The following is a 24,652-nucleotide window of genomic DNA, read 5'->3' on the forward strand; positions in this document are numbered from 1 at the left end:
CTTTCGCTGTACGGAGACCTTGGCGCTCCTAGTTTAGTGTGCGTCATTTGACAGCCGGTATCGACTGTGGAGTGGGTATGTTGTAGTCGGGGTCTGTCGGTCCCTGTGTCGCACGTTGTTGCGCGTTTGGCACACATCCGGCCGTGTGTGGCCGGTGTTTGGTGTACAATGTGTGACCGTGTTCCGCTCTCTGCCGCAGGGACCCGGGCGGGTACCGGTTCGTCAGTCGGTACGATCGCGGTCGGAGCTACCGCGGCGGCCGCTACGTGCGCCGCGGCGGCCGCTTCGACTACGACGAGTTCGCGCGCGACCCGGCCGCCGGTTACGACGACAGCTACGCCCAGGAGCTGCGCGAGTACTACTCTCAGCGGCACGGTGACCCCGAGTACCGGCGCGTGCAGCTGGAGAGCGGGCCGCCGTACTCTCCGGCGCGCCGGCGCAGCGCCGACCGCAGTCCGAGTGCCAGCCGCTCGGAGCGGCGCGCTCAGCTGCAGAGTGTGGTCACCGTCGGCCGGCCGGCGCGCACCGAGGACTCGCTGCCGCCCGGCTCTGGCGACGAGACGGGCGAGCGGCCGGCCAAGCGAGCGCGGACCTCTGAGCCGCGCGAGCCGACCGACCCGCGGCCGGCCGCCGGCGGCAAACGGGCCGCAGACTCTGACGGCGGAAAGCCGATCGAGGTGCACGTGACGGCGCGGCGCGGCTCGGACGCGCGCCGCTCCGACTCGCGGCGCGTCTCGGTGGACAGTGTGAAGGCCGACGAGCCGGCCGAGGAGCGCGTGACCCGAGAGATCCCCCTCGAGCCCGTCTCCAAGCGGCGCCGACGGTCCGCGGATGGCGACCCGCGGACCGCCCGCGCCGCCGCGCCGGCGTCGGCGGCGGCTGGCTCCGCCGACGACGACGGCCAGCCGGGCACGCCGCTGTACGACGAGGTGGACGAGCCGGCGGCGGCCGAGCCGCGCGGCCTGCCGCCCGCCGCCCGGCTGCAGCCCATGGTTCTACCTCTACCCAAGTTTGCTCAGCAGTTGATGACGGCCTCGCAGCAGGCCAAGGCGCTGGCCGTCTCCTCGCCGGTGGTGGCGCCGACGGCGAGCGTGTCGGCGCCGGCGCCTGTCAGCTGCGCGGGCCCGTCGGCGCCGCGCGCGTCCGGCGTGTCGGCGCTCACCTCGCCGCCGGCGCTCATGTCGCCGCCGCGCCGGCCGTCGGTCGAGAAGCGGCCGGAACCCAGTACAAAGATGTGCGGCCAGCAGTCGCCGCGCGGCTCCGACTCGTCGGAACCCTCGCCGCTGCAGTCGCCCTCGCTCGAGGATCAGATTCGCGCGCTGGACGAAAAGTATGAGAAGTGGTCGGGCTCGTCGCGCACGATCGGCTGCACCGTGTCGAGTGACTGTGTGGACCGGCTGAAGCGGCGGACGCTGGGTCTCGACCAGATCCGATCTCAGCCGTCGCGCATCATGCATTCGATGCTGGCCAAACGCTCGGTGTTTGACGAGGACTCGAAGCGTCTGGAGAACTTTGGTAAAAAGTACGAGCCGGAGCCGATGGACCCTGCCAAGGAGTCCGATCTGCGCACCAAGACGGTGGTGAGCGGCGCCGCGTGTCTCACCGGCACGCTCAGCGGAGTGATCTCAAAGCGGCCGGCCGTGCCCGCCGCCACCCCGGCCGCCTCTCTGCCGGCCGCGCCCCTGACCACCTCGGCCACCGCCACCGCCACGTCGGCGACGACGGTGCCGTCGGCGGCGGCGGCCACCGCGACGACGGCGTCGACCACACCTCCGCGGCCGCCGTCGCCGGCGCGGGTCCCGCCTCCGGTGCCGGTGTCGACGCGGCAGCCGCCGCCGCCGCTCACCATGCCCGTGGACGTGTCGCCGGCGGGCGCGGCGCGGACGGCGCCCGTGGCGCGGAGTTCGGCCGCGCTGCCGCCGCCGGCGCCCGGACCCTACTCGCCTGTCACCCCCGTGTCGGCGGCGTCACTGCCGCCGGCCGAGCCTCCGGCGCCGGCGCGGCGGCCCGACCCGGCGTCCCAGCTCCCCTCGCGGCCGGCGCCGGGCGTGGGCTCGCCGTGCTGGGAGCTGCCGGAGCCCGAGCTGGAGCAGACCGAGTCGCGGGACGGCGCCGGCGGCGTGCCGGAGCCCGAGGTGCCGGCCAGCCTGCCGACGCCGCCGTGCTCCATCACCGACCGGGCCAGTGTCGACAGCGTCAGCGACTGCACCGTCTCCAGCTCCACAGAGATCGGCGCCGACGAGAAGAAGCTGGCCGACTGCGCGTCGCCCAAGGCGGAGGACGTCGAGGAGGCGCCGCGGCCGGCCGAGCCGCCGCCGCCGCCCGCCGGCGACGGCGCGTCCACGGTGGCCGAGTCTGTCATTTCGAGCAGTTCGTCTCTGAGTCAGCAGGCGCCGCCGCCGCCGCCCCCGCCGGCAGCCGTGGACAAACCGGAGCCGGAGGAGAAGGAGCTGCTGAAGGAGCGCCTCCTCAGCGACACGGAGCTGCTGAAGGCGGTCATCCACCCCAAGGCGCCGCTGGAGGCCGTGGAGCGGATGGAGCAGGTGATGACCGTGAAGACGGAGCACGGCGTGCCGGAGGCGGTGACGGCGCGACTGGAGGCCGACCGGACGGCCGTGCCGCCGGAGCCGCCGGCGCTGGCCGCCGACCTACCACCGACACCAGCGCGGACCTCCAAAACGAAACAACGCGACCACTCGGCGGGCGAACGGCCGCGCTCCGACAGTGTCTCCTCCCGCGGCGACAAACGCGAGTCAAAGTCGCACCGGAGCGACCACCACCGGCGCGACCGCGGCTCGGAGCGCTCCAAAGACCGGGGCAAGGAGCGGCGACAGCGTGACGCGGCCAAGGACTCGTCCAAGGAGCCGTCGGCGCGCGACTCGCCACGAGAGCACGCCAAGGAATCCACAAAGGAGTCCGCCAAGGAGCCGGCGGCGAAGGAGGCGTCCTCTCACGCGTCCCACTCGTCCCATGCGTCTCACGCGTCGAGCGCCAGCAAGCGTCGTCTCAGCTCGTTAGAGGAGAGCGACGGCTCGGCGGACTCGAAACACTCGCGGCACCGGCACGAGCGGCGAGACGAGCGCCGGGAGGAGACGGCGCCGCAGAAGAAGCCGAAGCTCGCCTCGGTTTCGTCCACCATCTCGTCGTCGAGCGTCGAGCACGACGCGACGGCACGAGTCGAAAAGCCGCGGGAGCGACCGCTCGGCTCGTCGTCGTCGCACCGACACGACGATGAGAAGGCGGAACGCGAGCCGAAACGGCCGGCGGACGCCAAACGCGAGGAGGCGCGCGAGAGGCATGAGAAGCGTGAGGAGAAGTCAAAGTACAAATTACACAAGAAAGAGAACCACACGCCCGAGGAGAGGAAAGAGGAGGCGTCCGAGCGGACGAAGCCGAGCGAGCCCCACGCGCACAAGTCGAGCAGTGACGCGAAAAGGACATCAGACACACACGAAAGGTCAAAACACCGCGATAAAGGTTCGGCGGAAAAGAACCGGACAAAACCTGCCGGTCACGAGCGGAAGAAGGACAAACACTCGTCCAAGGACCGGCCCGAGCGGGAGCGAGAAAACGCCGACAAAGCCGCGAAGGATAGCAAACGGCCGGAGAAGTCTGCGAGGAAAGTCTCCAAACTGGTCTACAGCACTGACGCTGACAGTGATCACGAGGACAAACCTCGGAAAACCAAGGAGAAGGAGCACGAAAAACCGCAGCCCGCCTCGAGCAAGGACAAGAGCCGCAGCAAGGACCACCAGGACAAGCGGCGAGAAAAGAAACCGGCGGCCGAGCCGGCCAAGAGCGAGCCGACGGAGAGGCACCCGCCGCCCAAACTGCAGATCAAGATCGAGCCTGGTCTGGAGAGTGGGAAGGAGGACCACGCGTCTCGCTCAGAGTCGGAAAAGACCCCGCTCACCGCCGACAAGAAGTCGCCCCACCCAGCGTCTTCGGCCGGCGCCTCCAAGGAGAAGAGCAAGTCGAAGAAGAAGGCGCAGACCTTCGACAGCGACTCTGAGTCAGATTCCAACGACGACGAGCCGCCCAAGAAGAACATCTTCGACGTGGTTCTGGACGACGAGCCGCCGTTCTTCAGTATGTACGACAAGGTGAAGAGGCAGCGCGCCTGCCAGATCAAAAAGGTCGAGGAGCCCAAGACACCGGGCACGGGTGCGCCGGGCGAGCACCATCCTCCCAAGCGCAGCAGTCGGCCCAAGTCACAGAGTTCGCGCTCCAAGGATAAGAAGGGCAGCGGTCTCACATCTGCCAGTGACGAGAGCGACGCCGAGATGGAGCGGTTCCACCCCAAGAAGAAGCCGTTCGACACGTCTTCGGACGAGGAGGAGGCCATGCCGAAGAAGGCGCCGGTCGTCAAGGAGGAGCCCAAGTCGGACGAAGCGCCGGCGGCCAGCTACTCCAAGGCGAGTAAAAAGCCGCGCGACTCCAAGCCCAAGAGCGCTAAGCCGAGGCTGCTCGCGTCCGACATCTACAGCGACGAGAGCGATTCGTCCGGGCCGCCGGTGCTAGAGCCCTCTGTGGCCGTCCCAGAGGCGCCCAAAGAGGACGCCAAGGCGCACCGGCCCCGCGACAAGCGCGACAAGGCGCGTCCGAAGCCGCGAGAGCACGCCACCACGGACGTCAGCTCGGCAGAGGATGCCGCCGCGTTCAAGGTGAAGCGGGACGTGAAGCGCGAGCCGACGGAGCGGCGGCGCGCGCGCTCCGGCCACGCCGAGGAACGGCGGCGGGAGCGGCGCGAGAGCCAGAAAAAGGACGAGCGCATCGAAGCCATCTTCGGGCCGATGTCCGACTCTGACAACGCCACCAGTCCGGTGCCTCCTCTGTCGGCGCCGGCGGCGGCCGAGAAGCCGGCCCCTGCTGCGCCGACAGCCCCGTCTCCGGCGGCCAGCTCACCGCCGCCGGCGCCGGCGCCGTCACCGCCCGCGCTGACGGCTCCACCGACACCCGCGTCTGCCCCTGCGCCGGCGGCGGCGCCCGCGCCACCTTCGTCGCACGGGTTCGCGGCCGGCGCGTTCAAGAGCAAGCTGCAGGTGTCGGATATTTACGACTCGGACTCGGACGGCGCGGCGGCTCCGGTGGACCGGCCGAGAACGCCGGCGCTGCCCGCCGGCAAACCGCGCAGCGAGGAACGCAAGGAGCGGAGAAAACAGAAGGAGGCGAACCGGGCGGCCGCGAAACGAGACGCGGCGAAACCGGCGGCGGACGACGTGTCAGAGTCTCACCTTTCTCTCTCGCTTCCATCGCCGGCCGGACCGCCGAAACCTGCCGAGACGTCGCTAAAGTCCATCTTCGGCGACTTCGAGGACATCACTTCCGACGCGCCTTCCTCGGCGCCGGCGGAGGAGTCGCGAACCGTGCCGCCGTCGACGCCAGCCGCGCGTCCGACGCCGTCCTCGTCGTCGTCTGCCGCTGCCGACGACGTTTTCCGGTTCAGTGACGAGAGCTCGGACGCGTTCGGTCGGCCCCGCAAAGAGCGAAGTCGAACAAAGAAGAAGAAGAAGCGTGACAAAGACCGCGAGCGGCGGGACGTCGACCGGCGGCGCAGCGAGGATCTCGGCAAGGACGGCTCGCTGGCGGCGCTCTTCATCGATGTGCGCGGCTCGGACCACGAGCGGGCCAGTCCGCGCATCCTCAGCCCGGTCAACCGGCACGGCTGCAGTCCGCGACTGGCCAGCCCGCACGAACTTATCAGTCCCAAGACGCGCAAGTCACCCAAGCCGTGTCTGTCACCCAAACCGACGTACGTCTCTCCGCGAGCGGAGGCCGCTGCCCAGAAGCGAGCAGAGGAGCGGAGGAACAGCCTCGATCCGTTCGACCAGCTGCTGGAGTCCCGCTCGTTCAAGTCGCCGGGCCGCCACCCGCTGGGTCTGCCGCGCTCTCCGGCGGCGCTGAGCCCCGGCCGGGCGGCGCCGCCGTGCAGCTCGGCGTCCCTCTCCGCGGACGGAGAGGTCAGCCTGTCTGTACCCGTACCTGAGCCGGCGGCCTCCGAGGCGCCGGCGACCCCAGTCACGCCGCCGCTGTCGTCACGGCCGGAGCTGTCCGACTCGTCACGATCGGCGTCGACAACGACGACCTCGAAGGCGTCCGGCTCTCGGCCGGTGGTCGCTCCGCCGTCAGACGACGGAGTGGAGACCATCTCCCTGCCGAGCATGCCTCCCGTCTCGGTGAAGCTGGAGCCGTGGGCGTCACCCAAGCAGGAGCCGCTGCCCAGCCCGCCGGTGCCCGCAACGGCGGTCGTCAAGTCGGAGGATTCGGCCGCATCGTCGCGCGCGCCTTCGTTCCTCTCGGCGACGGTCTCGCAGCAGCTGAGGCCGGCGCCGCCCGCCGTGCCGCCGCCGCCGCCGTCACCGCCGGTCGAGGTGAAGTCGGAGAGCCCCACACCGGCCCAGAAGGAGCTGGAGAAGAAGTCGCGCGCCGTCATCTCGCAAGAGGAGACGGAGGACGCGGTGGCCGCCCTGCTCGGTCAGACGTTCAACTTCGGCTACGAGCCGACGCCGTCGGAGCTCGAGCCGGAGCCCGAGCTGGTGCTGACGGCCGACCCGGACGAGGCCGCCCAGGCGGTGCAGAGTCTCATCATTGGCAGCCCGGACAAGGAGGCGGTGTCTCCGGCCATCGAGCCCACCCACCACGAGCCACCGGCCGTCAAGGAGGAGGTGGAGCCGGACACCGAGCTGGTGCTGCCGCCGGCCGAGTCGCCGGCCACGCCGCCGCCGCCGCCGCCGACGGCCGCCTGCCAGCCGGTGGCCGAGTCCCCGCGCAGCGAACCAGAGCTGCAGATCGACGAGGACGACAAGTCTGGCGAGCTGGTGATCGATCACCCCGAGAGCGAGCCGGAGACGGAGCCGCACCGGGACAGCAAACTGCGGGTGGACGCGGAGGAGACGGCGTCGCGACCCAGAGTGAAGCCAGAGCCGGAGACGCCGGGCAATATCCCAGAGGTGTCCCGGAGGACGGAGCCCAGGCTGGAAACCAAGCCAGAGCGCGATGCGGCGCCGGTGTCTGTCGCGCCGTCCGTGTCTGCCTACGAGCCGCCGGCGACCAGCAAGCCGGGGCCGAGCGTCACGCTCAGAGAAACCACCGAGCCGAGACGGACGCCTGCACCGGCCGACTCCGTGCCGAAGATGGAGCCGGTGCCGCAGCACAAACCCGTCATCGTCCCCACCATGTCCCAGTTGCACAAGCCGCCCGTGGTCACCCCGCCGGCGCCGCAGAAGCCGGTGGTCGTGTCACAGAGCTCGCAGAAGCCCGTGGCCGTGTCTCTACCTCAGCAGAAGTCGGCGCCGGCGCCGGCCCTGCAAAAACACACCGTGCTCCCGCCGGCGGCGGCGCAGAAGTTTGTGCCGACGCCGCAGCCTCCGCAGAAGACAGTGGCAGCGCCTCCGCCTCCGCAGAGGCCAGTGACGGTAGCACAGGCTCTGCCCAAGCCGGTGATGCTGCTGCAGCCCTCTTCAAAGCCCGTGGCATCGGTACATCCCCCTGTGGCGGTGCCACAGGCTGTGACGAAGCCCGCGACGCTGACACAACCCCCGCAGAAGCTGGCGACGATGGCCCAGCCTCCGCACTCGGCTGCGACGCTGGCGCACGCTGCACAGAAGCCTGCGCCGATGCCGCAGCTGACGCAGAAGCCCGTCGTGTTGTCCCATCTGCCGCAGACGGCTGTGCCAGCGGCCGGCGTCCTGGCGCAGACCTCTCAGAAGCCTGTGCTGGTGCCGCAGAATACACTACCGACGACGCATCTTCCTCCGAAGCCGCTGCCGGTGCTGCAGCAACAACAGCTGAAATCACCGGCCGTTCCGCAGCAGCAACAGCCGAAACCAGCGGCTGCCGTGGCGCAGCCCCCGGCGGTCGCCACTGCGGCACATCCGACCGTGCCGAGGCAGGCTCCGACGCTGGCGCAGCAGCAGCAACACCAGAAGCCTGTTCCAGCGCCGCCGCAGCAGCACAAGCCTGTGGCAGCTCCCCAGCAGCAACCCAAACCGGAGCCGGTGCCTCAGCAGCAACAGAAGCCCGCGGCGGCGACTCCGCTGCAGAAGCCACAGCCGACCGCCGCGCCGCCGCACCCGAAGCCACAGTCGCCGACCCTACCGGCGGCGGTGGCGCGGCCGATCTCGGTGCTCACCTCGCTGCCGAGTCCCGTCGAGACGCCGGTCATCGTCAAATCTCCGGCGGCGACCGCGGCAGCCTCGTCACCGGTCCCGGTGGCCCCGCAGCCGCAGACTCCAACTCCGGCTCCGGCTCCGGCCGCCAGCCCGGAGGTCAAACCGGAGCCGCAGGCCGCTGCTTCTCCGGCCGCCGAGCCGGCTGAGAAGGCCGCCCCGTCACCGCCGGTTGCCGAGACCAAGACCCCGGCGCGTGCCGTGCGGACGCGGGCGCAGCGACCCAGCAGAGCCAAGGCGGCCGTGGCGGCCGCGGCGGCAGCCGCTGCCGCCGCCGCCGCCGAGCAGCAGGACTCGCCTACAACCACCCCGCCGACGAGGGCCGCCAGCCGGCGACCCCCGCGCGTCGCCAAGGGCAAGGCCGCCGCCGCCGCGGCAGCCGCTGCACTCATCGAGAAGGAAGCAGCCAAGGAGGACGCAGCTCCGCCGCCGCCGCCTCCCGCCCCTGCGGCGCCGGCCGCGCCGCCGCCATCCGCACCGCTGGCGCCGCCGCCGCCGCCCGAGCCGAAGAAGCCCGCGCGACGACCTGCGGCTACACCGCGCAACCGCAAGCGCGCCGCGGCGCCCAAGGGCGGTGCCAGCGATGTGTACGAGTTCCACGACTCGGGTGACGACGACAGCGGAAGGAAGGCGACCACCAAGGCGGCCGCCGCCGAGGAGAAACGCTCCAGCATCGACGAAACCATCGAGGACGTCGTCCAGGGCCGATTCGGTGACCCCAAGGACTGGGACGCGGACGTGGAGCCGCGGAACCCCACCCCGGAGCCGCCGGCGCCCACTCCCGCCGAGTCTGCCGCACCCACAGCGGCGGCCGCCACCGCCACACCACCACCAGCGGCGGCACCGGCGGCGGAGGACACGCCAGCGCCCGACACCAAGTCGCCGCCGGCACCAGAGGCGTCCGAGTCTACCTCTCCGGAGACGCAGGCGCTGCTGGACCCTGTCACCGGCCTGATGGTGCCTCTGAAGGAGGGTGAGGCCGCCGAGGAGCCGGCGCGCAGCTCGCCGCCAGCCGCAGCGCCCGCCCCGACCCCCGCGCCGCCGCCGCAGCCGGTCTCGGCCGCTGCTGCGGTCCGACCGACCGGCCCTGTGGCGCCCGTGCGGCCGGCGCTCTACCAGGCCACCGCCGCTCCCGTGGCGCCGACTCCGACCGCCACCCCGGCGAGACCGGCGGCGCCGGTGGGCTACCAGCACAGTCGGCCGCAGCTGCCTGCGGGCACGGTCGGCTCGCTCTACTCCCCGCGGCCGGCCGCGCCGCCGGCGACCGTCGTGTCGTCCGCGCCGCCGGCGGCCGCCACCTACCTCGGCAAACCGGCCTACATGGCGGCCAAGTCAGCGCCTACCACGCCGTCCGTCTCCGTGTTCCCAGTGAAGACGTCAGCGGCCAGCGCCGGCGCGGCTCCGCCGTCTGCCAAGCCGGCCACCACCAGCGGAGCAGCCTCCCTGTATCAGGTGAAGCCGCCGGCGGCGGTGGGTGGAGCGGTGTTGTACCCGGTGAAGGCAGTGCCGGGGGCAGCCGGTATGACCGTCCCGCCGGCGGCCGGGTCACCGCGCGCGGCGCACCAGCCGGCCGCCTCCAGCGCTGCACCCTCCCCGGTCACCGCCGCCGCTGCTGCTGCGTACCCCGCCAAGGTACCGGCCAGCGTCGGCGTGCCGCCAGCGTCCTACGCGGCCAAACCGACCATCTCCGCGCCGCCCGCTGGATTCTACGCGTCGGCGAGCAAACCTGCGCCGGTGAGCGCGGCCGGTCAGCCGCTGTACGGCGCCGCCCGGCCGGCGGCCAGCTCCCCGGCGCCGCCGGCCGTCTACGGCGCGCCGCGGCCCGCCTCGCCGGCGCTGTTCCAGGCCAAGCCGTCCCCGCCGGCGCCTGTCCCAGCGGCGCACTCCACCAAGCCGGCGGCCAGCTGCGGACCGGCTACTGTCTCCACCGCTGCCGGTCCCATCTACGCGGGCAAGGCTGTCGTCAGCTCGGCGGCGTCTCTCTACACGGCTGTCTGTACCGCCGGCGCCACCCCGCTCGTTACCAAACCGGTGTCGGCGGCGACGACCGGCTACTCGACCAAGCCGACGGCGGCCGCTGTCACGCGAGCCTCGGTGGTGGAGGGGCCGCGGCCGCGCGCGCCGGCCGTGCTGCCCGACCCGCGCCGACTGCCGGCCATGTCACCGGCCGACCAGGCTCTCTACATGGTACGTGACGGGATCGGGGCAATGGATTCAGTCTGGTGAATTATAATGCTGTGTGGGATGTTTCCCCAGCGTCTCCCTATTTGCTTTAATTCTTGATGATATTGGTCGTGGTGAAACTTTGCGGGAAACGTGTATTGATAATTTTTCATACATCTGTATATGTATGGCCCGTCACTAACCATTCCCGTCTCTCTTCTATCTCTTGCAGCGCGCCGCACCGCCGAGCTCTGCGCCGTCGACCCCTGCGCACCTGTCATCCACGCCGCAGCAGGCGCCGGTGGCTCTGACCACGCGCGACCACGCGGCGCCGGCCTCGTCTCCGCTGCCGGAGCCGCCGCGCGTGGAGGTATCGGGCCGCGCCTCTGTGGGCGCTGTCAGTACTCCCAGTCCGGCCAGCCAGGGGCGGCACAGCGTGTCCTCGCCCGCGCCGCGGCCCTTCGAACCGAACATGGTGAGTTATACTTTCCGTAAATTGAGGTGTTGATGTAACGAAAGCTGCCCCTTTTTGAATAATGTCGCTCGTTTTACCAGTTTTCTGACATCAATAATATGTCTTATCTAAAGCACCCACCTCTAAACGGTCATCTCACCATTTTCTTCGAGGATTGCGCCTGACCGGGCTGTCCGCTCCCCCTTACGCTTACTTCCCTTCTTATCTGACCGCGCCTTCTCCGTCCGACAGCACCCGGTGCGGCACGGCGTCATCCAGGAGCTCAAAGGTTACCCGGAGGACGCCGGCAGCAGCAGCACCCCGCCGCCGGCCCACCAGCTGCAGCGCGGCGTCTCGCAGGTACGCGCCCGGCGGATGTGGGCCAGGAAGAGATGAGGGAGAGCGAGAGGCTAGGGTGGTGGGCTAGGGGGCGTAGGTTGGTTCCAGTAGAGGTGTGCTGTATTTGGAAATGGTTCGTTGGTGACGTTGCCGTTCTTTCAACGTCAGTTTTAAAGTTTGTGTTCAGAGTGGGCTGCTTTAGGCGTGAATTTCATGATATGATACTGATAGAGTATTTGGAAGTCGATGTCCTTGCGGCTGTGCCTTGACCGTGCCTTCCATCCCCTCTGTGCCCGCAGAGCGAGATGCTGCGCCGCTCGGCGGGCCTGCTGCAGCCGCACCTGGCCTCGCCCGGTCCGCCGGAGCTGTCTGCCGCCGCCCACTACTTGCCGCAGATGTACCACCCGGCCTACTACATGCAGCAGCTGCACGAGCAGATGGCCCTGCAACAGCAGCAGCAGCAGCAGCAGCAGCGGGCGGCGGCCGGCGCCCTGCCACCCCAGCTGGGCGGCTACCCGGCCCACCTGCCACCCAAAAAGGAGGAGGACGAGGGGCGCGCCACGCCGGCGGCGCCCGGCGCCGACCAGTACGGCGTCTCGGCGCCCTGGATGGCCGGCTACCACGACCAGCCGGCGGCGCCCTTCAGCCTCGAGTCGCCCTGCAGTCGAGACATCGTCGAACTGCAGAGGTGCGTGCAGAGTGGGTCAGGCAATGTGGGCTGATGTTGGGGCTTGATTACGTCTTCATTTAGGCTTCTGTTTGTATGTGTATCACGCTTGAATCTTGGCATTGGCGGCTGCTTTACCATCTTCAGCTGTTTGTAAAATTTCATGACAACTTAAGTTTACGCCACCCGATATTGTGCGCCAGCCTATGGACCCCTCTCCTGCGACATGTCTCTAACTCCCCCTGTCCCCGCGCTCAGGTACCGTTCGGTGTGGTCGGGCCAGCTGGAGCTCAAGTCGGACCGGGCTCTGGTCCAGTTCCGGCTGGTCTCCGGCAGCCGACAGGTGGCCGACGCCTCCCTGCCGCCGGCCGAGCCGCGCGTACTGCACATACCCAAACGGATGCGCCTCGAGTGGGCCCAGCTGGACGGCGTGGCGCGGAAAATGGAGGTCAGTAGACAGCGGGACGTAAACTTTTGGCTGCTGAACCCCGTAAAACCGTTGTAATGTGAAGTAAATGAACGCTTTATTTTACACTGCAGATTATAGTTGCACACATCACAGCTCAGTTCGTAGGTCTTGATTTAAGATAGTCGATAGCGTTGATTTTCCCATCTCGTTTTCCTCTCCACTGACTGACGCCTTCCGCTGTCTCTCCCCCGCTCAGAACGAGGACGAGTACTGCATGCTGCTGGCGGTGCCGGCGATCCCCGAGGGCGGCGGCCAGGCCGAGGAGCTGGCGCAGCGCTCCACCCTGCGGACGGCCTTCATCACGTACCTGCAGCTCAAACAGGCAGCCGGCATCATCAACATCGACGGACCGCAGGTCAGAGCCGACGGCAGAGACAGAACGGCGAAACAGGGCGTGTCGGTGGAATTCGGGAGAATGATGGGGCTGTAATAGATTTACATGATAAGACCCGTGTATTTTTTGTCTAGATAGATTATGGAGAAAAGTTTTATGTTTTTTTTTTTGCGCCGTTATTGATAGTACGCTTTGGTGACTTTGTTTGTGTTGTAGGGTCTCAGTAGTTAGTTCGTTATGCTGCATCTCACGTCTCTTAACTCTTCCTGCCGCCCCCATCGCTCCCCGCTCTGACACCGTCCGTTTGCTCCGTCCACAGGGTAGCTACGTGGTGCACATTTTCCCGCCGTGCGACTTTGCCAACGAGAACATGGCTCGGATCGCGCCGGACCTACTGAGCGCCGTGGCCGAGGTGCCGCACCTGGTCATTGTGATCGCCACCTGCTGACGGGGCGGCCAGCCGCTCGCGCTGCCCGCCGCCGCCCTACGCTTAATCGGAGAGGACCGCGCGCGGCCGTATGTTGTTACATGTGTAGATTGTTATTAGTAGTGGAATCATGGCTTGGATTGATTTGTCCCTGTCGTTCTGTCTGTGTCGGATATATCTCGCCATGTACAAATCTGGCGACACTAGTTGCCGTGTATATAGTGTACATAGATGTATATAGATATATCTCATCATCACACACACACACCACACACCAACACACAGACACACCCCTTTTTACGCTTTTGATTGACTTGGACTTGCGGCAGTTCACCGGTTTGTCTAGATCCAACTTTTAGGATCGTGTGTTGGGTGGCGCTCGCGCTCGCGCGCTCGCTCGCTCGCTGGGGTGTTGTTTGTCGCGACGGGCCGCCATGACTGCGGCCGACAGGCGGACCGCGCGCGCTCGCCGGAATTCGTGTCTCCAGTATTTTAGCTGACTATATCCAAGAGATCATTCTCTTTCAAAGTTGGAAGCCACTTAGGCGTTCGTTCGTTGGTTTGCCGTTAAATTGTCCTCCTGCGCGCTCAGTGCGGGCGCCGCCGGCTGGTCCGATTTAGACGTTTTTCCGTTCATTTTGGGCAAACTTACCATTCGGAAAGCGCGGCCTGAGTATAAACGTAGTTGTTGGCAGTGGAGTTTGCTCAATACCTGTGCTAAAATATTATATTTTCGATTCCCTAGTGTGTAAAGTGAGCCGTATATTTTTCTGTTGTAGGATCATGATCGACTGTCGGGCGCTCGCGCGCAGCCGGCCGGCCCGGCGCCGCGGCGGGCGTCGCCACATTGCCGCCGCGGTGCCGGGCGACCGCCGCGCCGGCGCCGCCCGAGAGCTAACCGTTAGATGTCCGTGTGTGGCCGAGGCTGTGATCAGAGTAAAACGCCTGATTGTAATGTCTACAGAACGTTAAGTTATTTGATCATGGAAAATAAAATAAAAATATCAAAAATATCTGCCTGTTTGTTGATGTGGACACTGGAAGCGGCTTGGTTGGGGATGTGGGCGGTGGGAGACCAAAAGGGTGTGGCTGCGGGTGAGAAAACGAGGGCGGTTTGGACGAGAATCAAGAGATGAGTATGAGGCGAATGACAAGCAAGGTTATTTATCGATGCCTGCAGTGTAGACGTACAGTCTGTCTTAAAAGTACCGCGCAAAGTGACGGTGGATCCATCAACCCTGACCGAGGAAGGACCTGCTATAATTTGAAAGTCACCGAACCAATTGACCTGGGGAATGGACGAGGATATCCATTGTTTGTTTCGGTGACTCAAATCTAGCAGTCCTTCCTCGGTCAGGCTTGATGGATATTCGATCCACTGTTACTTTGCGACAGACTGTACGTGCACTTCGCTAGATAAGCAATTTTTCAATCGACTAATGGCAAGCTCACCATCTTGTTTATAGAAAAATAGGCAGGTATATGGAAAAGTTAGTTATGTTGCATATAATTGGAAAACTATTAGCAGTAGACCTTGTAGAGTTCAGTGGCAGCAGATTAGGGCCAATGCCATAGGCAGTTAATGGCGCAGTAAAGACGGGCAGCAGCATATTCGTGAACCTGTTGTGTGAACACAAATCAGTGAAAGTAGTCGCCAGTTTCCATAGCAACTGAACCATCGACCAATAGAAGCTGAGAAAAGAGAATTTTGCTCCGGAAAACTTCAACGATGACAGCAAAAAAGCAAATCTTTGAACATGATTTCTAAATATTGCAGCGGGTTTGTGTTTCATGCGTTGTGGTTTAGGACCAGTTATTGTTGTTTCCCGAGCCTTTTGTAGGTATTCGGCGAGTGACGGTGCAACGAGTAAATAAGATATTTGGTATGTTAGGTGTATCATTCCGGTGACGCCAGGGTTACCGATACCGGCTACATCAACATTGCGACTGCAAAATGCCTATCCCGTTGGTGCTTCCAATTTCGCCTTCCTGACCAATGCACGATAGGACCGCGGCCGGAATTAGCGCGACATTGGTGGATTTGGCGACCATTCCCAAATTGAGTTAAACTGTGTCACGTAGTTCAGAAATGTCCATGGACCACGAATCTGCAAATATTTTTCGTCCATAGTGTACAGCGTCCGCGCCACATCAGCCCAAACACAAAGTTTTGTGCCAAGCATCGTAGACCCGTTTTCGTACGGAGAAAAATAACAGCTAATGTATGCAAAAAATATGTATATTAGACGGCTTTATCAATATTTTAGACGTCTTACCTGATAGTTTAGACCATGGGCTACACGATGGAAGAAAAAACTCATAGCGGAATATATAAATACGCTTCAAATGTTAAGTTTTTTTGGTGCTTTTAAAATTGTGAGTTAATTTTTCTGTTATATATATTCTGGAATGCCGATGTAAAAAGTCCCGCTAGGTCCCGCTGTTCTTTTATCAATATGGTGTTTACCAATCAATTGCCTTTCAGAAAATGTATAATTTAGCTGCGTCAGCCTGCGGCAGCGAAAATGAGGGGCATTTTTTTTTACTCCAGGTCGCCGCGGCCGGGAGCCGCGAGTAACAGAACCTCAGGAATCGAACAAGGTTGCCAAGTACCAACTATATTAAAGTTTTGTCCGGACATATCCGTACCTTCTATCGGAGTTTCTGATACACTTTTCTGACCCGTAATTAATTTGTTATATAGTCATGTAGGCCATCAGATTCCCATCTTCACGGTTTTGGTGGCTACATTATTTGCTTATCGGAATTTCCGGTGCCGTCATGACCTGGCCTGACACTCTGACAGGTGCTGCCGTCTTATCACGTGACCGAGCCGAGTCGAGGTCAGGGCAGGTCAACCGATTAATTAATCAATTAATTAATGAATTAATTAATGATTAATTAATTAAATTTATCAAAAATTGCTTAGAAAGTACTCCGACTACCATTTTTAGGATTCTACCATCCTTTTCATGTGAAAAGCGGGCACGAAATACGAAAAAGTACCGATGTCGCGCTAATTTTCGCTCCGGTCCCATTGTGCAATGGGTAAATGTCAAGTTTAAGTCCTAAGAAGAGTTCATTGATAAATTTTTCATATTTTTACATTATTTGACATCCTGAATCCAAAAATGATGCTCATGTCTCGCAAATAAAAGAAAAAAACATAATCAAACCTGACCTAACCTTACCTACTTACCTATAACCTACCAACCTACAACCTACAAACCTACCCTAACCTAACCTAACCTACAAACCTACCTACCTACAACCTAAAACCTACAAACCTACAACCTAACCTAACCTAAAACCTAAAATTTTTGCTGTTTTATATTCGTATCAACAGCGCCACAATTGTAGTTAGGACCTAAACTTGACATATACCGGGTTAAGTCTATTTTATGGTTGATCTGATGGGTGCTCAACTAATATATTTTGCTTATTTTTTACTAAAAAAATATTTGGCTCCTAATTATGATTAAAGCCTCACGCTTGCTGAGATGAGATTGCATGACCTCTGCGTTATGATGTTGGTGTCCTAACCACTGCGCTGGTGATTTCCTTCCCTTTACTGTTGCAGCGGGTCAGCAGCTGGTGGCTGAGAGGCTGCAGAATTATGGGAGCTTGTAACACATTCTTAAGTGAAGGATAACAGTGATAAGCTTATTGAAAAAGAACCCATTGATAATTCACAGAAAGATGTCTCCACTATTTGATGGTGCATACATATAGTTTGAAAATAGCTCTGGTAGACTTAATTCTACAGCACTTCAAAAACTCTTCAATCATGGGCTGCCGTCATGATCAGGTAGACTGGTCAGATGGTACTGCCTGGTATATACTATATATAGGGCATTTGCAAAGCAGTAAAACAGCATTGACATTTGCAAAGCAGTAAAACAGCATTGACATTTGACAAGCTGTCTTATGCTGTCTTTGTTATGTTTATGCTGTCTGAGGTTTTGTCACCCAATTTTTTCAGTTTATGTTCTTGGATGCCTACCAATCTAGGCCTAGATTGGTCTCAATCTAGGTCTAGGCCGGGTGACTTAACTTTACTCCTCATCCATACATTTAGGATATGGCCCTGCTCCTACCTACCTACCTACATCCTACCCTGTCCCTATACCTGGTTGTTTGGAAATGGTGCGAGTCATAGCTATCACTTGGTGTAATAGCTTCCACTGGCGGATCCAGACTTGCGTTTTGGGGGGGGCCAACTCCTGCAAGTAACCAAACCTAGGGTACCCCCAAATCCTGTTTTCTCATCGGATTTAGGCCACTTATTTTTTCGTCACAGCCCTGAAGCGATATTTTTTTTTAACTAAAAATAAAAAAATAGAAATGGTAGCCCACCCAACCCGAGCCTAAATATTACTTTGAAAACACTTCAAATTGCTTTTGTCGACCAATTAGCCCGCTCCGGGTCGGTGCGTGGCGCAGCCTTCGCGGGCTGGGAGGTGTCGGTTGGACCCCCTGCCGTTCGGCCCCTGATTAAGCTAGAGCTCGCGGGAAAAAAAAGGCGTGTTGCCCGTGAGTGACGAGACGAATCCGATGATACCCGATTTTAAGGTCCTTGGTCATTGGTTGACCTTCCAGGGCGGTGTTTCACGGTCGTGCTGACAGCCGCTGACAGCGCATTCCGCGAGCTAAGGTCAGCCTTCGGTAGTGTTGTGGGTATACGCTTGTTGATGTCTCCATTGAAACCAAAAGTGCCATCAGCGCTGGCAGCGGCTGGCAGCGTGCCGTGAAACACCGCCCAGGTCAGGTCACAGACCCAAAAGACGGGAAAATCAGGACCTGTCAGAACCTCCTAAAGTAAGGCTGTAATACGTTTTTTTTGTGCTGATCACAAATTTCATGTTAGTTTGGATCATAGATAGGTTCTTCATGCGTTTAGACCATGTCGGGGCAGGTCAGGTCAGATCAACCAGTAGGAGTACTTATGGGCGTCCGTATAGCAGGTGTCCACTACCACTGGCAGCTACGTAACATGATACGAAGGCATCAAAACTACTTCGTAAATGTTCAAATGGCTGCAAAATGCTAAATTCAAAATCAGCTAAACGAAACTATCCTAGAAACATGTTAAACTCGGAAAAGTGCACCGAGGTCATCAAAGGTCAATGACCTGACTTGACCGTAAGGTGACATTGGCATCCGCCCTAATGCGTGGGAGCAACATCATATCACATGTTTGAGCGTTTTAAACCACGAAAAGACTATAAAAGCGCGGATAATGTGAGCCGACATACGCCGAATCGCTATTCCGGCCAAACATGGCCTCCAACATGGCCAAACAGTCTCGAGAAATAGGCCACAAGTCAAAGTTCACTTGGGTCAGGGTCATGAAATTTTCAGACTTTGTCACCATGAGGGTACTAAAATTTCGTCGCGATCGGCTTCATGATACCTTACACGATAACTTCACACGTCGATCGAGAGTTAAAGCATGGATGAAGGAGAACCAGGGGATGAAGGTTCTTTCATCCATGGTTAAAGTGTGCAATAAGAACTTCTTGGGTGAAGACAAGACCAACACTTTTATCAAGCTCACAGATTTTTAATGATACGGTATTTTCTCTCTACCTACTACGCCCTTCTCACATTCATTTTTCTTAAGTGTTTTTGGGGACAAAAAATATATGTTGTTCCCCTTTCAGGCTTGGGGGCATGACCCCGTGGCCCCCCTGGATCCGCTAGGCCGAAACTAACTAGGTCGTTTTCAAACGGTCTGATATTTCAGGTCATAGTTTGCAAACGGCCGGTGTTTTCAGGTAGTTTCATATGGCCTGACTGGGCCAGGCCGTTTGCAAACAGACCGAATTTTCATACGGCCTGTAACATATATTCAGATTTCGACATCTGTCGTAGCATCAAATGCTGATGTGGCGCACTCAAAAGCCGGAATTGGTCCTTGGATGCCGTAAGGACCCTTTTAAGAAATAAGTGACCCGACTGACCCTTAGAGATTGGCCTGAGCTGTGACCGAAATAAGTCTTTTACCGTTTCGCAGTAAGGGACAAAAAGGTCCCTCATATGCTTCTTGTACAATTACGAAACAAAACAAGTTTTTTTTTTTCAACGAAAACTCAGTGAGTTTTCCTAAAAAAAATTTATTGTGCATATTCCGTGAATGAAAAGTTGCCGGGTCATGTCAGGTCAGGCTGCCACAGCAAGTTTGTTAACTTGACAGCTCAATCGATATTTATGCAATAAGACCTTCTCGGGTGACGATAAGACATGACGACACTTTATGAAGGAAGCTAGTAAACCCGGTAGTTTCTCCATAGGCGCGGGAACCGGGGGGAGGGGGCAGTGGTGGCAGCTTGCCCCCCCCCCCCCCAACTCTGGGGCCGTGCGGGCGGTGCCCCCACAACTTTCAGACAGAATACCGCTCCTTTTTGCAAATGTTTTCTTTTGTTGTTGAAAAAGCCAAGGGATGAAAAATAAGTGGCCTAAAACCGGCGAGAAAACTATATTTGGGGGATCCTAGGTTGATCTCTATCATGGTGTGACCTACCCCCCCCCCCCCCCCCGTCTAAAAGTAGTTCCCGCGCCCCTGGGTTTCTCTACGCTATTGAATCACGCTGCTGATTCTAGTAAGTATCTACTACACAACCTTCTCACATTAATTTTTCTTCGAGCGTTTTGGGGGGCCAAAAGATATGTTGGCCCCCTCTTTCAGGCTTTTTGGGCCCATGGCCCCGGTGGCCCCCTTGAATCCGCCAGTGGGGGCGGTGCCCCCACAACTTTCAAACGGAATACCGTCCTTTTTTGCAACTGTTTCTTTTTTTGTTGAAAAAGCCAAGGGATGAAAAATAAGTGGCCTAAAACCGGTGAGAAAACTAGATTTGGGGGGACCCTAGGTTGATCTCTATTATGGTGTGCTCCCCCAGTCTGAAAGTAGTTCCCGCGCCCCTGACTTTCTCTACGCTATTGAATGACGCTGCTGATTCTAGTAGGTATCTACTACGCAACCTTCTCACATTAATTTTTCTCCAAGCGTTTTGGGGGGGGGCAAAAGATATGTTGGCCCCCCCCTTTCAGGCTTTTGGGGGGGGCCATGGCCCCGGTGGCCCCCCCCTGGATCCGCCAGTGATAGCTTCTATGGAGGTCTTTGGCCAATCATGATTTAGTATTCAGTCACTAGATTATTTCTGATTCGTGGTTGTTGATACATGTGCAGTTTATGAGCCACTCCCCAAAACCAGTGCACCTCACATTTGGCAATGCTTTGCATTCACGACTCCAGGGTTTGATTATGATAACTGGCAATTTTTTCATGAAGCATATCGAAATGTAACCAGTTCACGATATCTGTGTCATTTTATTCATTTTCAGGGTTAAGCTGTTTGTGAACTGATACTGCAACAGATGTCAGCTATGCCAGGTATGAATGGATTGTTAGCTGAATACTCTACTTGTTTTTATCACAAGTAGAACTAAGTGAACTAAGTGAAAGAAATTTGTATCTTTTCTCTCACTATGCTTTCTTACAAACAATTTAATGGCTTTAAAATATGCATGCTATACTGTGAGGTTTTGTGCCATACAGGTTGGACAGGGCTAATGTAGAAGGATTGAAGTGGCTTAGTTATTGGGAGCGACTATTGCAGATGTGGAGTAATTAATAATTATTGAAGCATTTTTCTCAGTGGATGTCTGGTAGCCGATTGATGTTAGAGTTGAAATAGTGTACTCACAGAGTTAACAACTTGTGTGACTGAAGCAAGTTTTATTATGCCAGGATGAAATGTCATGAAATTGATTAATTTCCCTATCACCTTTTCAGATCAACAAGAAGTCCTGAGCACTTCCAGTGAGGAGGAAATGGGTAAGGCCACTTAGACTGTTAGTTGCTGTAGAAATTCAGCTCAATTAAGTGAATTAAATGTAAATAATTTGAGCTGCAGCTGCTGAGAAATCCTACGGCAGATGTGTGAGGCATTAGTTCAAAAGTCATGCCTTGAGTTAAATTGCAGGAGGATGTTTAAAGCCTTTCTTTCCGTTAACGATCCTGCCTTGTGATTTCTTACCGACCCTTTCAAACATTTTAGGCGTTAAATTTTTGTCAGACGTTTAAGAGGTCTTATGCTTGTTTCTTTACCTGAGTCTCCCATCATCGTTTCAGACCTCAACAACAAGGAGGAGGAGGGAGAGATGGGCGACATGAAAACAATGACCTTCGAGCCCGACATTCTGGTGAGTAGGCGCTGTGCGAGGCATTGAGGGCGGCTAGACTTTATCAGAGCTGGCTTAAGTTACTCTCGTTTCGATTGTTTTTAGTTATTTGTAGGTACACGGGTGTTGTGTTATGTGCAGTGAGTGCAATGAGATGCACTACAAAGTAGTCTACGCTCCACTTAATTTATTTCCTGCACATTGCTTTGAGCCCCGATTCGCCCCGCCTCCGATGTCTACCATCTATTACCTACAGTCATGAACATTTCCGTGTGGGTAATATTTCCCGTTTCGAACTAGCACTTTTTCAACAAATATTTGTATGAATGTATGTAGACGGCCGCTCTCACGCCGCATCTGCCGCCGTTTGGACAGGACATCGACCTGAACCACCAGCGTATCCAGAAGATTGAGAACCTGGAGGGCTGCGTGCAGCTGGAGACGCTCTGCCTGCGCTGGAACCTGCTCACCCAGATCGAGGGTCTGAGCTCGCTGGTAACGCTGACCGAGCTCGACCTGTACGACAACCAGCTGACCAAGATCGAGGGCCTCGAGACGCTCGTCAACCTCACGTATGGTGACGTCTGGCGGGGGGGGGGGGGGTCACATTTATTTGTTTGCTACGTGTTAAGTCACAGTGTGTTGTGCTGTACCAGTGGAGCTCACTTGGAAAATGTGTCGCTAGTGTGTGTACCTTTACCTACTAAAGACGTATAAAGTATTGCATGAAATACATTCCATAGCTATCAGAATCGAAGGGGCTTGCGATATCAATCTAGCGAGCTTCAATGGTAATTTTTTGCCCACTAGCCGTCATTTGGGCACAACATTCACACACGATTTTTGTATTCTGCAGTGAATTGGACCTGTCCGTGAACCGGTTCACTGTCATCGAGAACATCTCTCACCTGAAGAAGCTGAAGAAGCTGTTCCTCTGCATGAACAAGATCTCGGTCATTCAGAACCTGGAGGGCCTCGAGTCGCTAGAGATGCTGGAGCTGGGTGACAACAGGATTCGGGTCAGTTAGCGTGGCGCTTACTTCGTCAGTGTGTCAGTGCTCAGTACTCAGTTCGATTTTTAGATGTTTGTTCGTTTTTCCTGCTGTTGTTGGTTTTAGTTTGCTGGAGTATTGATTGAGTTGTTGATTTTAGTCGCCGTTTCAAACTACATCAGTGTGCATAGCTCTAGTATTGGTTGCTTAGGTACTGTATAGACATTACGCCGTTAACGCGATCATCAATCGTCACTTGTTCCCTTCTGTCTTTTTTACAGAAAATCAACAACCTTGGTTCGCTTACTACACTGACCAGCCTGTACCTGGGCAAGAACAAAATAAACAAGATTGAGAACCTGGATAACCTTGTCAACCTTCGTATCCTCAGTCTTCAGGTGATGTGATGGTGATGTTCAGCTAGTAGGTATTCTGACCCGAGTACTGAGCCGAGTTCATTTGCGGCGTTTCCATTTGTGGCGTTCACTTAACCAGCTGTTTTGTTATTCGGTAATTCGGTCACGTAGGGCAATAGTTATGGACTGCACTTTGTGGTTATTGTTTTGTGTAGTTGTGGCAGTACATCTTTGACACGTTTCCTAAGCGTTATCTTTCAAATCCTGCTTATCGTTTTTTATCACTATCCACTTTGTAAGCCTTTGCTGTCGTTTCTCCTCAGAATCCCGCGTTCCACCTCACAATAACTCTTCCTTTCCGTTCCATTTCCAGAGTGACCGTATCACAGTAATCGAGGGTCTGGATAGCCTGACCAAGCTGGAGCAGCTGTACCTCTCCTCGAACGGCATCAGCCAGATCGCCGGCCTGGAGCACAACACGCAGCTGAACACGCTCGATCTGGCCTCTAATCGGATAGCCAAGATCGAGAACGTGTCCCACCTCACCGAGCTGGAGGAGTTCTGGGTAGGTGACGTCCTACGGGGGAAGACAGGGTAACGTTTGATGAGCGCTATTTTAGGACATATTTTTAGATAGTTTATGTGTTCGTCTTTTTACAACTTGTATTGACGAGAGGGCAGAAAAGCCATGTTTTATGGAGCTCTTAATAAACCTGACTATGGCTATGACTATGACTATGACTCCGGGGCGGTGATCAGGGAGAGATGGATGATGGAATGGGAAAAGCTGTCGGACTGAGATCGTACAACCATCATAGGTCAGATTTGAGAACGAGGTAATTTATAAACAACATTTTTTCGTTGAAGTGCCTATGTTGATCTTGAAATAGATATCGGTCTCTGTTTTATCATCCACGAACGCTGCGATCTCCTGTAACCTCTCCGCTCTGTCCCGCAGTGTAACGACAACCAGATCTCGGACTGGAAGGACGTGGATCAGCTGGCGGCCGCCACCCAGCTGCAGACTGTCTACCTGGAGCGAAACCCGCTGGCCAACGACGTCAACTACCGGCGCAAGCTGAAGCTGGCGCTGCCCTCGCTGACGCAGATCGACGCCACGCTGACGCGATAGTGCGTGCCGGCCGCCCATTGGCTGCCGCCTAGGTCACCCACGCCGGTCAGTCTCATAAAGGGCTGCGACGAATCTACGCCACAGCGTCGGGCCGGGGTGGGCAGGAGGCTAGATTTGTGGCGTATTCGCGGACAGTAATTCAAAAGAGTGTGAAAGAGCAGCTCATGTCCGAGTAGCACTTTCGTTTCCATTTCTGGTTTCATTTCCGTGCGTAAACTGCATGGTGTACTTCCACCGTATGGCGCGGGTCAGCACAGTCTTCGTCAGGAACAGTGGCATTTCCACGCTAGGCTTGAAAAGAAGGCGATTCATCGAGTGGAAGAGATTAAAGTGTGTTTGCATATTAGCCGGCAGATGAGAGACCCCTCCAGATTCTTCCCAAACCTTGCTAAGAGCATTATAGAGTACGTGCCTGCTGGCTGCTATGATTTTGTGACAGTTTATTGAATGGAAACCCGCTTTGTTAGCCGAATTTATTGCGGATGCAAGTGCCTCAGGCGGCATAGGATTCATTTGTGTGAGAGAGTGCGTAAGGTATGTATGAAGAGCAGCATTTGACTCGGGTCCGTCGGAGACACCCGCCTCCGTCGTTACGCGGCGGCCCTGCCGAGAGGACCGTCCCATTCCCGCCTCGATTCGGGTCTCGTTGACACATGCAGCGCCGTGGCGCACCTCCAAAGCGTGAGTGTCCGGTTCGCTTCGTCCGCTCTGATTGATGCCGCTTTGAGTGAGATGTCTTTCGTGTTAGGGTCTGTCAGTTGCTAATGCTGTATTACTCTGCTGTCAGTGATTATTTTTTAACATAATGCCGCAGGTTTAGTGGAGGTTGTCGTAAAGTTAGCACCAGTGTCGGTCTTTTGAGTTCGTCTCGTTTCAGTATAGGCGATGCGACAGGTCGCGAATCGTTGAACTAAATGAAAATGGTCGAAAATGTAGGCAATACATGCTTGATGGATACATCGAACAA

General features: G+C 58.2%; 2 protein-coding genes across 8 annotated transcripts in view; both read left to right on the forward strand.

Moving 5' to 3' along the window:
• Positions 1–14,034, forward strand: part of LOC122377563 (msx2-interacting protein-like) — a 119,378-nt gene extending 105,344 nt beyond the window's left edge. For all 3 annotated transcript variants that reach the window (XM_043357702.1, XM_043357704.1, XM_043357705.1), the window contains 7 exons: positions 200–10,355; positions 10,564–10,806; positions 11,038–11,145; positions 11,424–11,812; positions 12,050–12,239; positions 12,457–12,615; positions 12,914–14,034. In XM_043357702.1, the coding sequence (XP_043213637.1) occupies positions 200–10,355; positions 10,564–10,806; positions 11,038–11,145; positions 11,424–11,812; positions 12,050–12,239; positions 12,457–12,615; positions 12,914–13,042 (11,374 nt within the window). In that variant the 3' untranslated portion in view covers positions 13,043–14,034. The remainder of the gene's footprint in view (positions 1–199; positions 10,356–10,563; positions 10,807–11,037; positions 11,146–11,423; positions 11,813–12,049; positions 12,240–12,456; positions 12,616–12,913) is intronic.
• Positions 14,035–14,712: 678 nt separating this feature from the next.
• LOC122377565 (protein phosphatase 1 regulatory subunit 7-like) lies at positions 14,713–24,642 on the forward strand. 5 transcript variants are annotated; one of them, XM_043357711.1, is made up of 9 exons: positions 14,713–14,888; positions 20,366–20,414; positions 20,817–20,858; positions 21,156–21,226; positions 21,581–21,777; positions 22,062–22,224; positions 22,479–22,595; positions 22,927–23,118; positions 23,512–24,642. In XM_043357711.1, the coding sequence occupies exons 2-9, from the start codon at positions 20,399–20,401 to the stop codon at positions 23,683–23,685; spliced, it is 972 nt and encodes a 323-aa protein (XP_043213646.1). In that variant the 5' UTR covers positions 14,713–14,888; positions 20,366–20,398; the 3' UTR covers positions 23,686–24,642. The 5 variants fall into 5 exon arrangements, with proteins under 5 accessions (XP_043213646.1, XP_043213645.1, XP_043213644.1 ...); XM_043357710.1 differs by having other exon boundaries at positions 14,713–14,801; XM_043357709.1 differs by having other exon boundaries at positions 14,759–14,904.
• Positions 24,643–24,652: the final 10 nt, after the last annotated feature.

This window comes from Amphibalanus amphitrite, unplaced genomic scaffold (assembly GCF_019059575.1).
Source record: "Amphibalanus amphitrite isolate SeventyFive unplaced genomic scaffold, NRLGWU_Aamphi_draft 000047F_arrow, whole genome shotgun sequence".
NCBI lineage: Eukaryota > Metazoa > Arthropoda > Thecostraca > Balanomorpha > Balanidae > Amphibalanus > Amphibalanus amphitrite.